Source organism: Miniopterus schreibersii, assembly GCF_964146895.1.
Source record: "Miniopterus schreibersii genome assembly, chromosome: 9".
NCBI lineage: Eukaryota > Metazoa > Chordata > Mammalia > Chiroptera > Miniopteridae > Miniopterus > Miniopterus schreibersii.
In genome coordinates, this window is record NC_138118.1 from 1,305,310 (window position 1) to 1,321,563 (window position 16,254).

General features: G+C 50.9%; 1 protein-coding gene across 2 annotated transcripts in view; it reads right to left on the minus strand.

Moving 5' to 3' along the window:
* Positions 1-438: 438 nt before the first annotated feature.
* Positions 439-16,254, minus strand: part of RBM33 (RNA binding motif protein 33) — an 87,620-nt gene continuing 71,804 nt past the window's right edge. The window contains exons 15-18 of one of the 2 annotated variants that reach the window (XM_081147440.1): positions 14,942-15,148; positions 12,360-12,548; positions 6,605-6,693; positions 439-6,288 (exon numbers count right to left, since the gene is read on the minus strand). In XM_081147440.1, coding sequence (XP_081003566.1) covers positions 6,240-6,288; positions 6,605-6,693; positions 12,360-12,548; positions 14,942-15,148 — 534 coding nt within the window. In that variant the 3' untranslated portion in view covers positions 439-6,239. Of the gene's footprint in view, positions 6,289-6,604; positions 6,694-12,359; positions 12,549-14,941; positions 15,152-16,254 lie in introns of both variants that reach the window. The other variant, XM_081147439.1, reaches the window with a different exon arrangement.

Genomic DNA, 16,254 nt, shown 5'->3' on the forward strand with positions numbered 1-16,254 from the left:
CTCTGTAACCCAACAGCACCGGTCTCTGCGCACTGAGAACCCCAGGGTGGGGGGACCACAGATGCAGGTGGGGCCAGCATGGAGCTGAGGATCCCTGAGGGGCACGACCAGGCTGAGGGCTGATTTCCTTGTTTGGATCTAACGTAGACCACAGGCGAGACCGCTGCCTCTCAGTGCAGCCACCCAGCCCATCGGGGAGTCTGTTCCGACTCCTGCAGACCCTGCAGCAGGATGAAGAGGTCACCTTGACCTCAGACGGGAAGGCCCATCGCTCAGACATGGGTTCAAGGCAGAGGGCTGCACCGAGGGGGCTCGCCCGGAAACAGCGCCCGGCCATCCTCGGAGGGATGGTGGCTGAGCTCTCTGTCCACATGGGTAAGAGGCAGGCTGGGCCGAATCTGAGCGGCCAGATAAAATAAAAGCTACAGAAAAAAAGCAGAAACTTCAAGATACTTTATTAACACATCTTTCAAAATTACAGTACAGCTCAGAACACATTTCAGCATGGATCACAAACGATACACAGCAATACATTTCCAGCTCTGTCACTACTGCTCCCACATCTACTCCTGAGGCCGCACAGCGACTGGCATGTGGGGAGTGGGGGAGACAAGGCAGTGCCACCCCGCCAATGGAGCATGTGAGCTCAGAAGGACACACGAAGTAGGTGAACCCAGAGGAAGGAAGCAGTCAGCTGGCTCCGAGCGCTCACGGCGCCCACAGCTTCAGAGCGGACAGCGGAGCCGCCCACACCCGCGTGCGGCGCGCACTAGGTTAGCAAGGGCCAGTCAGCCTGAGCCGGCACCTCCCAGCGGAACAATAGGCGCGTTACTACTAACACTGAACTCATGCAAAAGCGGTCCTGCCTGCAAAGTAGAGGGCAAAACAGAGGGTTAATGACACGCCAACCAGCCAACCGCTGCGCAGGACGCTGGCCTCTCCCAGTCACACTGCAAAGTAACAGAGTCCAGTGTTATTCTGTCCAACCAAAGACCTGGAGGAGAAAGTGAGGAGTGAAACCTGTCGAGGCAAAGGTTGAGGGAATCCAGGGGAAACAGTGCAGACTGGGCAGAGGAGCACAACATCCCACCTCGAGGTGGTGGGCAGACCATGGGCACTGGAGATGGGGAGGGAGGGAGGGCTCAGCGGGAGAGGGGCACGGGGTGGAGGGTGGGGAGAGGTGGTTCGCAAGGGGAGTCCAGAGGAGGCAGGAGCCCAGGGGTCCCAGGACCAGACCAAGCAGCAGCAGCAGCAAGGAGAGAACCAGCTCAGAAATGAGAAAACATCAGGTTTAGGGGCGGAGTTGTTGTTGAACCTGAAAGCTAAACAGTGGAATTAAAGCCTCAGAGTTAAAAGTCCTCACAGAGGAAGGACAATTCTGGATCCCGCGCCTGTGGAAAGCAAAGCGGAATTATAAACCGAAGGGCCATCTGCTCCTCAGGGGACGTGTGAGTGTGTGCGTGAGTGTGAGTGTGCCTGCACATTTAAAAACCTGAGTCCTGCAGACGCGACTACACGGGCAGAACACAGCAGGGCAGCGTCCCCGACAAGCAGCGCCCCTCAGGCCTCGCCGGGCAGCAGGGTGAGGCAGTGGTGCTGAAAGGTGCGAGGCCCGCCTTCCAGAGGATTCAATTACTAAACAGGATATATGGAAATGATACACCTGTCCACTGGGTGGAACACAGTAAAATTTAAAAACCACACACTGTTTCTTTATAAGGGCCTGCATTTTTCTACATACCTTTAAAAATTAGTAAAACAAAGCAGAGCAGAACACCGACAGGAGGCCCTGTTCACACTTCAGTCGGTCAGAAGGAAAAGGAAAACCCTCTTCTCACGAAGGACCTGCCCTAGCTGCCCGTCTCGACTAAAAGGCTTCCTACCAAAGCACGGCACGGAAGAGTGAAGGTTTGCAAGCTCCAGAAAAGGCTACGCCGTGTACAACCAACGGCCCTTCCCAACCACAGGTCAGCGGAAGGTGCACCTGGGATCCAATATGAATCAGTGGGTCTTGCTCTGGTTCTAAGTGCGCAAACCACGCACTTTACGTGATGAGAATTAAACAGGTTGCAAAAGAACCTTACACAGGAATCCGTAGGATTCAGTAGTAAATCAAGGCTCTCACCTCTGGAGAAGCCTTACTTCAGGGTATCCAAAATAACGCTTCACTCACTAGTGTTAAAAACAGTTCAGGAGGGTGATTAAAATACTCATTAAATACAAAAAAACAAACGAAAAACCCCTAAACTTTCCCCCTAATGGATCTGACTCTGGCTTCCTTCATGGGGGCCCTGGTCCTCCCACCCCCCGTGAGTGAGCCCCCTTTAGAATTCTCCCTGAGAAACTGGTGAAAAACCAACAAAACCTTAAGAATTTTCTCTAAATAATCAAACGAGAGGAAGGGGCTCTGCCTGACCAAAGGGAAATAGCAGCAGGTCTGACAGCAAACTGAACTGGAGGCCAGGAGAGGCCTGTAAGCAGGCAGGGAGGGGATTCAACAGGACCCTGGAAAGGGCACTGGGGCAGCAAGGGGGCCCACCGCCATCAGAAGGACAGCAGGCCCGCGCGGGCACCTCCGGACAGCACATGCTGCCTCCAGGCTCCAGTGCACAGACCTCGCTCCAAGCCTAACTGTCCTCAACAGGGTCCCGTCAGTCCACTGGTCTACCAGCACTCCAAGCTTACCTTCGATTCAAAAGAAACAAAACACAAAATAAACAGAACAAACAAAAAAACTGAAAGCCAAAACAAAAGACGTGTAACTGCTCAAAATCAGCTCTACGAGTGGGTCCTGCTCACCTGCCCCACACGAGCCACCAGGCCCTCCTGTGGGGAGAGTGGGAGGGCCACCAAGTGCAAGGTGGCTCTCTGTCCACCCTCCCACCGTCCGGCAGGTGCTGTCCAGCAGACACCTACAAGGCCCCGTGTGCCCACCACCCGCACCCTTCTCGACTGGACTGCCTGCTCCCGAGTGGCTGTGTTAGCAGACGGTCTATGATGAAGTCTTACGGCTGCTTCATTCCACAAAACCGTCCACAAGATGGCTCCCCTTCTTCCTGCCCTTCACCCCACATCTCCCCAGCTCCTCCCAACAACAAAGTTCCCTGTTGGCAAAATTAAGCAAAATGCTGTTTGGAAAAAAGACCCCTGGGTGCAGGATCTAAGCTGTCACAATTTAGCATCGCTACAGAACCAAGCATGAACAATTGTTCTCAGGACCTTTACAAATCACGAGGACAACCCAACTTAAAAGTACTTATGACGAAGCCCACTCCTCCCCTCCTGCCCACCCCCCAGGGGTGAGGCCACAGGCGCCCACTCAGGATGCTGCCTGTCCAGACACGGGACCCTCCACATTGCTTTGGAAAGAGACAAGGTTTCTCCTGTGGAAGAGTATCAGTATAGGATTTAACAGACGTGGCCCGACCAGCAGTACACAAGCTTATGCTCAGGCAGGTGGCCAGGTGAACTTGTTACAGCACAACATCAAACAAGGCAACACGAAGGACAGCGGCTCCACATGCGCCTGCTATTTACCTCACGAGGTATACTGATAGTCACTGTTCTTAGCTCCTTGGACTTGTGAACAAATAATACACAGGTCAGGGTAAACGTATTGACTTACTCCCATCTTTATAAAAATCGAATACACACAGGACACGTCAACAATTACGGAACTGCATCCATCAAACTTGGTGAGACAACACAGAAGAACTAGCAAACAGCTACGGTGCTGCTGGATTGAAAGCATCGCCAATAACACTTTAATTTTAAAAGGTCCGTATTTACAGTGTGTGAAGTGTGCCTGCATCTCGTCTGAATGCATGATAAATAAAGAACAGAGATAATGGTTGCAACAGATCTTCCAAGAGGGCTCAGCTATGGTGCCTGACTTCCCTGCGAGAAGTGCACCGAAAATGGAAATAAAATGACTCTCTAATTCTGCTTCTTTCCTTTTCTGCAGTTTCCTCCAAGGAAACTCAGCTTTGCCCCCAGGCCCGGCTGCACTGCAGGGTCCAAACTCAGGGCTGGTGCCTGCCGGCCAGGCACTGGGCGTGCCCATCAGTGCTCTAGGAAAGGCCTACTTCACCTGGACGGTGGTCTTTCAAGGACAGGGGATCAAGAGAAGGGTGCCCGTGTGTGCACAGTGCCAGCACCCACGTCGTGCTCATGCCAGAGCAGGCCCTGAAGCAGCCGTGGGTAAATCCAAAGCAGCAGTGTCCACACAGGGCTAATTCACCATCACTGACTGGAAGGAAGTACCCTGCCCGCCTGCTTTCTAGAGACAGCATGCGGGTTATGGTTTCCAAGCCACAGCACACGCAGACCATTTCAGAAAGTGGCAAAAGTCTGTCCACTTATCTGACTGGGCCAGCAAGTCCTTGTGACACGGTCCATCACTATGAACCTTCCCGCAGGTGGCCGAGTGAGGCGTGGTCTGGATCTCTCCTAACTACAGCTCCCGGCTACGTCGTCACTCCACTGCCGCTCTCCGCACACTGCACTAACTCAGCCACAGGTTTACGTATGAACACACCGGAGCTGCCTGTGAGAGTGGGCAGTAGCCTGGTCAGGGCACTGACTCTGAGACGGCGCAGGCCATTCAGGGGCTCTCTGGAGCAGGGTGGCCAGGTGCCCCAGCTGGTGGGAGTTCCAGTGGATCCAGGAGTCCTACGCTTTCCTGACCTGAGCTGACATCTCCTGTGAGCCCCATCAGCCTGCACCCCCGTTTTCTAGGCTCACTCTTCGCACACAATGCCACCTGAGAATCAGTGCTACACAAGGTCTCACAGGGGCTGGATACTCCCTCCAGTTATGGTCACTTACTTTGAAAAAGTAAAATAAAATCTACGCTGTGCAAACGAGATGGTACAAGCTCTCACGAGCGGGGTCTCAGTTCCCACAAGGAGGCCAAGACACAAGGAACCTGGATGCACAGGCCTTGGGCTCCCATGTGGTCCCCCTGGGTAACCAGAGACAGTGAGTGGCAAGAAGCCTCTATCAATTCTACGGATAACTCTGACATGACATCTTAGATATAAAATACAGCTAAAAAGTCTAAGTTTGCCCTCATATCATCTGCTCAAATACTCAGGTCCACGTTGGAGTAAGTCCTAGAGTGAACTCCTCCGTGAGCAGAAACACTGTAAGGCACTTTCAATCTCCGCCCAGAATGAATTCTCCTAAAGCTGCTCTACGGGGCATGGGCATCATCTAAAGGAGCCCATGCAGAATCACTCACGGGTGACACAGCCCCCTCACACCAGATGCCTCGGGGAGTGGTATGCCAGGGTCAGTGTCACCTTGCTCTCAGGTTGGCTGAAGGACAGCGCAGCCCTGCTCAAAAGGCCTTCAAAAAAAACAAAAAAGGGTTAATCAAAATAATGACCAGCTTCCCTAAGAACACTGCTGTCAGAGCCAGTGACGCGAAGCTGCCCTGTGGGCTGCATTTAAAAAGGAAAAAAACCCAACCAGGTCTGTTCAAGCTTCTGGCTGGTCCTCCGCCTGGCAGGTGCACTGTGCATCCCACCAGGCAGGGAACTCCCGCTGCCAGAGCGCCACACCCAGCTTCCCTCCCCCAGGGAAGCGCAGTGGTGACAACCTGGTCCTCGCCCTATCTGGGAAGAGTTAAAAGGTGAGGAGTCCCCTAAGGAGCTCAGAATATGCAGCTGGTGCTTTTGGAATCTTTACAAGAACAGAATCGGCTGCCCGGGGCCCCTCCCCCACCCTGCTTTCTGGGACAGGCAGCTGTCAATCACAATGACTGGCGTTTGGCCTGTTTTACCAGAGCCTTTGGAGGGCCTTCTGAGAGGACGGCTGGGTCTAGCCTGCACTGAAGATAAGTGCAACCATTATCAAATATTCTTTGCTGTGAAAGTACTTGGAATTTGTGCTGCTGATGTTCCTCCCTGAACCAAAGTCCCGGTGAGCGATCGATCAGACAGTAAATCACGAAGCACAGTGTCTACATGCATTGTAAGCACTTTGAAAACAAAAGAAAACAAAAACCGGAGTTCTCGGAGATGGCAACAGAATTTGGAGCCATCGAACATGGAACTCCAGCCTGCCACGTCCCGCAAGTTCAGCTCTCCCGGAACCAATGCTGGGCCGCCCGCCGCTTGGACAACAGTGAGCAAGGATGGACAGAGGCCTCAGCTGGCGGGTCCTGTGCAGGCAGCTCCCTCGAAGAAATTCCACAGCGTGTGTGTGCAGTGCAAGGTCATCCTCCCTGCTAGAGATCACTCCACAATCAGGGCCACGTTTATGTGGGACAGGTCTATCATGTGTCTGTGGAAGTGAAACAAACCCTATTAGGTTAACTGCATACCAGTGGTCGGCTTACAGAAGAGGGAACTAGATGGGAAGGGTGGGCCCGTGAAGGAAAGTCTACTCTAGGCAAGCGCAGACTGGCAGAGAAGTCAGCATGAACACAGGGACAGTGTCCACATGAGGGGGAAGTCGCGCCCACTGTGCACTGCTGCGTCTCGTGACAGGTGGACAGGCAGCAGCATGCAGATCAACAGCTGCTGGGACAGAGAGCAGGCCACAGGGGAGAGGTCCCCGCCCGCGCCCCCGGCACCAGAACCAGGGAATCCACTGCTACCTGTGGAACTTCTGCTGAAACGCTAGTGCATGGGCCGGCTCCTTAAACTTAGCTATGGCTTTCCGTTGCTGGGGAAGCATCTGTAAACTCTAGAGGAAGAAAACAAAGACATTTTAACATCACGCTGTATATGGTTTAAAACAACTGTATGTACATGCAAACATTCAATTTAATACAAAATTTGGAGCTCAGACTGATACCTGGATCACTAAAACAAATTAATTCTATCTCCATGGCAATTTTTCTTACCCATCCAGATAATATATCCAAAAACAATCTGCTTCAGCAAGTCATTCCCCTGACCAGCAATCCACCCTCCAAGCCTGGCGCTCAGGCCTTGCATCCCCTGGCCATGCCAGCTGCCCAATCTTCTCTCTAAACCTTCTCTGAGGCCTGGGGGCAGGTACCCCAGAGAGTCACTTTCTCTTCTCATGCCTTCCTGTCAGGCAACTGTCCATGAAAATACTTGGCTCCTCTTCTAGAAGAACGTTTCTGGACTTCAGTGGTGACTCCCCAACGTGAAGTGAAGGCATGAAGCTTCATTTTTACCATCCACCATCTAAAGTGGTAAAACACCTGCTGTAAGAAGACTTGTCTATTTGTACCTAAGTGGCTTACACCTCAGTTTTCTGGAGGACTGTCAGCCAAGACAGCATAATCTGCAGTGAAGTTCCTCAACCACGAGAACGGCTGGTTCTCCAGCGGCCAACACATGTGACGAGGACACTGCCTAAAGTCTGCTTGCTGGCTCTCCCCATATTTATATTTTTGTGCCCTTTCAATAAAACAAGCCCTGTTTTCTAGATATGAGGATGAACTGTAGAAATTGTCACTATTCAACCTACCAAAATGACAAACATTAGGGATTTCTTTGGAAGGAGAGGAAAAAACATGTTGCACTAAAAGGTAAAAAGCTTATGATCACCAGTTTCCACATCTTCCTATAAACACGAATCACTCAGAACAGACCTAAAGCTAAAGTCCGTCTCAAGGATCTTTACTCCGACTCCCCTGCCCCTCACACACAGCTCACTGACACGCCGACTGAAGGCTACACTCATCAATTTTCTCCCCGATTTGCTGTCCATTTTTCAGACAAGCCGTCTTCAGACAATTTCTGAGAAGAGTAATTGTTCTGCTATTAATCACAAAACACTAGCTGGAAGCCTCCTGCGTTCACACTCAGCAGTCCCCGCAGGACCCTGTGCCAGAGCTGCAGGGGACACTCCACTAGCAGAGAACAGGGCACACTGTTTAGGGTCCTGGCCTCTTCCCCTAGGATGAGCTCCTCTTTCTAAGAACAGTCTGTATGTGTCAGTGTTACACAGATAAAGAAAAATGTTGTTGGGTATGAAAACAGTTCTGCAGTCCTGACAGAGCCATTAAATGCTCTTCCCCTTTCGTCAGCGATTCCTCACACCTTCAGGAATCGCCTAAAGCCAAAAAAGATGCTAGTTGTTTTAAACACAAGTGAAACTGCTTCAAAGCATCCCCATTTAGGGGATGGTGGGAAGCCCTGTCTTCCACCTGACAGCCCTGCAGCCCTGGGGGGCAGTCAACCTCATCCCGGCCCAGCGCTTCTCGTAGGAAATGCAAAGGGCCTTGCTCTGGAAGTCTCTTCTGCGCAGGTTCACTGGCCTGTTGCTGGTGGCGGCGTGGCCAGAGCAGCAAACACTGCTCCGAGGGGTCTGAGCAGGAGTACGGGGAAGCTGCAGCAGCACCTTGGGCAGCCCCGTTCCGCCAGCTGTCAAGGACTTGGCAGCTCCTGCTCATGATCACGCCCGCCATCCCGCCAAGCCTGGGTCTCCTCTGACGCAGGTGCTGCCAGTCTCCCGCGCTTCCTCAAGTCCACATCCACGTCCAACACTGGTTGTCCTGTGTTCCCCGTCCTACCGAACAATCCTTCCAAACACACAGCTCAGCTCTTCAGAGCTCTGTCTCCTCACACTGTTCCGAGATCCCCGTTTTCCTCTGGCTTAGTTACAACAGTTCCAGAACTTTGCATGAGAGCCTCCAGCTTACATGTTTTCCATGAGAACTTCAAGTCCTATGGCCATGCCCAGACCTACTTTCAACCTGGGGACGATAGGTTCCAGGTAGTCTATGTCTGACAGTCCTGCTGTCCATGTCTCACTATCCCGCTGTCTTTTTCCTCAGATGTCCTAAATGCAAAATGACTGCCTGCTTTCACTGGAGATGCCAACGATTTTATGCCACCCACTAGCCCTTCTCCATCAGTCAGAACCAGACGCAGTGAAGGAGATGTTCTCATTGGCCCCCGTCACCTTCAAAGGTCAGTGTGTGTCCGCTGTGACCTGCCTTCCTGGCTGCTTAGAGGGCTCCCCATCTGGGTGGACTGGGATGCTTTTGGGGGCTGGCGACTTGGTGTCCTGAAGCAGCTGCAGGAAGATAGCCCTTGGGACAGGACCGGCTGCCATCAGGTGGCCAGCAGGTGGGGCACTGCTGCTGTCCCTGCTTTCCCTCAGTGACATGGGACGTTCTCCTTTCTTGTTTCCCTCCCTGGCAGCTTATGCCAGGGAGCAATGAGGTATGTAGTGGCATTTCCTGTCTTCTGTGGTTTATGAGTCTGATGGAAACACAGACTCACAGAGGTGAAGTGCTCAGTTCGAAAGCTGCACACCAAGAAATGGCAAAATAGGGACTTAGGCTGAAGCGCATCTCAAAGCCCGACTCCAGCTGCTACAGGCTGCATGATACTTCCAAGGATGGTCGGCAAACAACACAGATGTCAGCAGAGAAAGTGACTTTCACAACCCTGGGCAGAGGCAGCCACGTCTAAGCCCAACTGTTACACAGTGAGGATCACAGGGAACCTTAAGTGATCACGAGCTCCACACTCTTGTGAGGAGATGGTTTTCTGTTTTTATACCCTGGTATTTCGTTCATTATAGAACAACAGATTTTTCTTCACACAATTTTAGGCACAGCCCTGCACACAGGAAACAAAGATGACGAAGTGAAGGGGCCTCAGAGGTTGTGACCCTTCTGCTCCCAGATCCTGACAGCTGACTGCTCGGTCCTCCAGATGGAGCAGGAGGTGAGGGCTAGTCCCTGGAGAAGGCGCTCCTGCAGCCCCACCCCCAAGGCCCTGCCCTCGGGTAGGACTGCTGGTGACACCCCATGGCTCTGATTCTCACTCGCCCTCTCATCTGAAATTCTGAAATGCGTTACTTCCTTCTCATGTCATTTCTCCCTTCTGGTTAGAACATTCTACAAAATCTGGTCATTTTTCCTTATTGTGTAAATAACGAATCTATAGACAAGTGTCTTTTTAACAGACTTTCTAGAGAAGTGGAGCATTATTAAGGGAAGAACATAATCTGAGAACTACCTCCTGCCACACGAAGAGAGCCTCTCAGGTCCACAGCTAAGGCAGCAGAGTGACATGCACAGCAATTTTCTACAATTAAAGGGACCAAAAAACAGGGTCCTGCCTAGTGCAGGTGCCACCACTGCTATTACACTACGTGGACACGAGGTGGCGTCACAGCCCAAGGCTCACAGGCTTAGCTGGGTCAGGTGGAGGCCCCTCCACCCCATCCCTTCCAAGTCTATTTATATTTAAAACATAATTATAGCAAAACATTGTTATAAATATCTTTTCAAAATTTACATTCAACAATATCATCCTAACCCTGTCGGAGAAGCCTGTTACATCAGCGTGGTTATAAACTTAAGAGTGTTAGCCTTTGTGACTGCAGCAATTAAGTATCTCCACTCCCACTCACATCCATCCCCCAGAGCAAGGCTGGCAGAAAACAGGAACACAGGCTCAGTTCCCAGGGTGGGCACACAGGCCCCTGCAGAAGTGCTAAATTCATTACTCCTCGGGGGCTTTCTCAGGGACACATGGGACCTCACCTTGTACTTCATTTTAAGGGTAACTGATGTGACCTAGAAAACGTCTTCTTGTTTTCCCCTCTCTCTCATTAAAACAAGCAATTAAGCAATCCAACATGGTTTTTGCTCAGCTTCAAGTGTCCTCACTCAAACTTTATTATTTATAACACAATGATCTCTAACCCTTCTTTCTCAGAACAGGAAAAACAATGGCAAAATGGGAGGGGGAAAGGTCATACAAGAGATCTGTAACTCCAAAATGCAAAATTCAGTTGGCGAGACTAGGGCCAGGTGGCTGAGCTGTTTGCACTGCAGCCACCGAACCTCAGGTGGCGCTGTGGACTTAGCACTGGCCACGCAGACCCAGGTCCAGAAAACAGGAAGGAGGACTATCAAGGGTGCACACTGTCCACCCCACAGAGACAGAAGGACATCGGGCTGCAGCATCAGCCCTCACAGGGAACACTGGGCTCACTGATGACCTGTGACATGACCTCAAATTTTCAGCCACCGTTGGTCCGAGAGTCTCAGATCAGGATGCCCACATTTGTGCACCTGAAATCCTCTAGAGTCAGTTCTGTTCCTGCAAATCAGCCCCAATTCCTAGTAACTGTCTGGGAACAATGACCCCCATGCCCTATGCCTCTGACGACACCATGCCCTGCCCACACCACGGGAAATCGACTCTTAAAAACAGAGGTCAACATTCTTGTTAACTTGTGATTACTACATGCAAATAAAACTAACCCTAACCTCTCTCTGGGAACCCAAAGTGAGGGTGAATGGGAAGGAGAAGTGTTTAGGGCATTACTTACGCCTCACAGTTAGGAACTCTCAACAGTACATGGAGGTTTTTAAACTCCACATTTAAAACAATTACTTGTGTCAACTGTAGTCTGAAAATGTCTCCCATCCACTCATAACGTAGAGACCACTGGTGCTACTCAGAAACCTATCCATCGGGCAGTGTGCAAGTGCTCTGCTCTCACACACAGACCCACTGGGACAGAGAATGCTGGCCACAGCTGACTGGGGGGTGACACTTGGCAGGAAGGCCAAAAACAAATGAGCTGCTCAAGGAAAACCAGGTGAGCCACCTCCTCGCTAGGTGACCGACAGGGCTCCTGAAGCCGCGGGGTCCCAGTGGAAACCTTGTGGACAGAACTGAAAATCCATCTGCAGCCAGTCCTGCAGAGATCGTCAAGTACGCAGACAGCCAGTTTTAGGAGACCAAGTACAGTCCACAGGATTTCCTATTTGTGAAATCTAACCCCAGTTCCACAGCTGTTAACGTGGGAGGCTGTTTCTGGAATTCAAGGTCAAGGAGGCTACATACTTATTATTTTTTTTTTTTATTTTTTTTTTTATTTTTTAAATATAGCTTATTGACTTCAGAGAGAGGAAAGGAGAGGGAGAGAGAGAGATAGAAACATCAATGATGAGAGAGTCATTGATCGAGCTCACAACCTGGGCATGTGCCCTGACCGGGAATAGAACCCCGACTGCCTGGATCCTAGGTCGACGCTCAACTGCTGAGCCACGCCCGGCCAGGCAAGGAGGCTACATACTTTAAAATGTTTTAATTATTACAAACAACGAGTGTGTGACAGGCAAAAAGAACTATATACATAGGTGCATACGTGAACTTTAGGGTAATCTGAGGATTTCAGAGCATCGTCTGTTCAGTTGGATAGTTATTCCACAAAGTTTATACGTTGAGCACCTGAAAATTTCCAAGCAATCGAACTCCAGGGCTGAAGCTCTGACAGCAAGTACACACAGGAGAGACGGCACCTGTCCTCCTCAGATGCATCATTCTAACACCACTTTAAACCAGGAAGCACTGAGTTGGGGGCTGGACAGAGGACACAGGCGCCGTGAGCAGGTGGCCTACCTGAATGGGTCCCACCGACATGAGCAGGCTCTTTAGCTGGGCGTCAGTGGTGGACGAGGACAGCCCTTCGACAGACACGACACAGGGCTGCGGCTTGCACTCCACTACCCGCAGGTTCTGCTTGTTTGGCATTGGGCGCCCGCGGCCCATTGGCCCCGACGCTCCCCGGCCTCTCCCATGCATGAGGACCTGCCAACGACAGGAGGGACTGGTCAAATTGGAAGCTTTGGTTTTTGCACAGCTACTAAGATATAAAAGTGAGCAAATAATTCAGAATCCATTAAAATACACCACAAGCTACAGGATTTTCTATAGTTTTTACCGTGCTCAGAAAATAACAGAATGGAATGGAATAACAGACGTGAATGGAAAAGGCAGGAGCCGGGTGAGAGTCGCACCGGAGACCAGCAAGGACGGGGCGGCATGTGCTGTGTTCTCGCCGTGTTGTGGATAAAGTGGTAGGCCCTTGGGGTCCAGAAATGTGCTGTCAGCAGCACACTTAGGAAAAGCCCAAACTAATGATGGAGAGACCTCATCCTCACCCCCAAAATTATGACATCGCCGGTCTAAGGTGGGGTCCAGACCTCAGGAGTTTTTAAAGCTGCCCAGGCTTCAAACCACTGTTCTGGGATCTTTTATGGAGGACAGAGTGGCTCTTTCTCATACATTCTAACTAGGAAACGAGGCAGAGCACCGGGGCGAAGTGCCCCCTTGCAAACAGAACTCATCCAGCCCAGGTCACAAGTGGAAGGCGGCCAGAGTGGGACTGAACAGCACCAACTTTCCCAGGACTATAACATTTCTTAACACTCCACAGAAGGTAACAAAGTTACTCCTGTGAAGTGGGTATTTCAACGAAAACACAGCAGAAGGTGCAAACTGGGCTGGCTAGAAACCATGGTCTATATATATATATATATATATCGATTCCTGTGCTCTAGCTGTAAATTATGAATTAATAATATCCTTGGCCAGAGCACTAAGCTTAGGCTCCAACAGGAGAGGAACATGACTATCCTCAAGTCACAGGAGAGCAAACAGAGGTGTAGGATGAGAGAACTCGGGAGCTTTATTTAGGCCAGCAATGCTCAACTGGTGTGCCACACACTTTTTGAAACAGACAACACCTGACTATTCAGTCAAGGGCACTGACCTCTGCTCCCTCAGATCGTCAAATTAAAAAATGACAACAGCCAACACAATAATAGCCGTCACTGTGAATGAATCAAAATGATACCATTGTTTGTTTGTTTTTGTCAGATAGGCAATCAATATATTTTTTTGGTGTGCCGCAAAATTTTATAGTGATTTTATGTGCCATGAGATGAGAAAGGTTGAAACTCACTGGGTTAGGCACAGAGCTACATGGGGTGGGGTGTGTTTCTAAGGTCTTTTTCATCGTATGTCCACGACAGCACCTGACTGAAGAAGGGCTAGACTGGACCCATCTGAAGACTGCACCTGAAGCTGTGACTTCCTGGCTCTGCCCACCTGTCTCCTGCTGCCAGAATGGAAGACTCTCATTTGCCCTACCTCATATTATGTTTATAGGATAATATGCCAAAGTAATTAAAATACTTCCAAGACCCAGAACCATCTTCATATGAACACTACTACTAACCCTAACCCCACAAGACAAGAAGGTGGGACAAACTAGTTGACTCCAGAGTGTTCTAGAAAAACAAAGCAGGTGCCACAGCCTCTCCCTCCCCTGCATCACTTCCTCAGACAAAGGCATGTGGATTCTGCATAAGAGAGGACTGTGCTCTCAGTAGAGGATAGTTCTGGGGAAGCTGCAAAGGTGCCCGTGTCTAGGGGCTGAGGGGCAGGACACACCACCACCAGGACAAAGGAGACAAAGTGGCGATGCCTCTCAGAGGGGAGGCCTTAAATTTGGCTCACAAAAGGAGAGTACTCACTCCCCCAGGCGGGGTCCTGGCTGCCCATGCCTCTTTTCTAATGACTGTGCTCAGAGAATAAAACACCCTTCAATCCAGAGGGCAAGGGAAGGAGGCAAGTTCCAGTGTCAGGGCCACTTTTTTGGGCAGGGCACTTCACCCCCAAGGCCTGGGTGTAACTTGTCAGCTGCAGTAATGAGAAGGAAATGGAGAAGCCAACACCTGGCTCAGCCTGCGGAGTCGCAGAACCAGTCGCATAGCTCAGAGCAGCAGGAAACCACCACACCCTGGGTGGCAGGTGTTGTGCAATTAAAAAGTCGTGACAGGAAGCGTGCTCTTATGGCACATCAGCATCCAAAGGGAGAACCCCGGCCGGGCGTGGCTCAGTGGTTGAGCATCGACCTAGGATCCAGGTTCGATTCCCGGTCAGGGCACATGCCCGGGTTGCAGGCTCGATCCCCAGTCAGGGGTGTGACTCTCTCATCATTGATGTTTCTATCTCTTTCTCCCTCTCCCTTCCTCTCTCTGAAATCAATAAAGATATATTTAAAAACAAAGGCAGAACCAAGGAAACTGAGGGCCCTTTATCCCCCTATTTGAGCACCCCTACTATGTGCCAGGCACTCCTTCCTATCAAACCATTCTACCTTCACACCCACAGTACCAACGAGGGCACAGGCATACCTTCTTGGCTGGGTGGATCCCTTGGATGCTCTTGATGCCCGGAGGGCCTGTCGGGTATACATGGGCCCCGACCGGCAGGTGCTGGGGCTGCTGAAGGGCCCCCTTGGTCAGCGTCACCTTGCGGGCAGGCTGCTGTCTCACTTCTGGGGGCTGGGGGGGCCGCTGGGGCTGGCTGTCTGGATGAAAAAAGCCATCGCTCTCCCCTCCCTGCTGGAAGGAACAGGGTAGCATGCTGGTCAGTATCTGCACAACCAGACATCTCTCCACAGCACTGGTCAGTGATCAACTAAGACACAGAACCATCAAACACCAGGAAACCAAGCCCGTCCTTCTACTGGAGCCACTAGGAAATGCCTCACTTGACAGTGTTTGCGTTTTAATAACATTTTTGAAATTAAAAAAGCTAAGATTTTGGATTACTATACTCACTCAAGAGGTCTGTAATTAAAGGAAATGCTGTTTAGGTTAGTGAAATACTGCTTAACTTGAAAAATACTTCATACTTAACATGCATTTTCCCTTTGCATGAGCACTGGTGTTAGAACCTCAGAGTCTGCATAAGCAGTGGTTTTAACTCTCAGCTCCTATTCAAACCTAAAGGTAAGCAGGCTGCCATGTCACACAGCCCTGGTTGTGGTTGTCCACCCCTTCCTTCCTCCGACACAACGCTGACCACTCGGACTCTGGGCACAAGGCTCTTCCTGCAGAGTCACGAGTGCCATCACCAACCAGGGTCTGTGACTACAGGAGGACCTCCTGTATTCTAGTAGGTGCTTTACAAGTACCAGAAACCCAGCCTTCTGCACTTACCTCCCCTCATTTCATGACCTTAACCGTTCATCAGTAAAGAAGCAAGTACACTCTCAAGCCATACAAACAGTCGTGACTCCACCAGGCAGCCTAGAATCCCCCTGGGTAGGCCCATCGGCCACTTTAGGGTGAGGTATAGCATCTTTCCAGCAGGGAGCTGGTGGTCACAAAGCAAGAGTGGATACAAGACAGTCTGGCCTAGCCCTGCTAAGTTATGTCATCTGAACAGAAATGGCTGCTTGAAGGTGAAAGCAGATTCAGCCTTCTGTGAGCACCATGCTCTGCTCCCGACATAAGCAGGAACCTATCTGTCAATGGCTAATAAACCTTCCCATGCAGACTGCTCAGCTATGCAGTGTTTCCAAGAGGAACCTGGTAAATTAGCCCAGAAGCAGCCCATTTATTTTCTGTCTCGTCCCTCTAAACAATCTTTGGAGACAGTTTAATGCAACAAAGGGAAGGAACGGGATGAAACAAGCCAGGTGTAGGCAAAATTTTTGCAA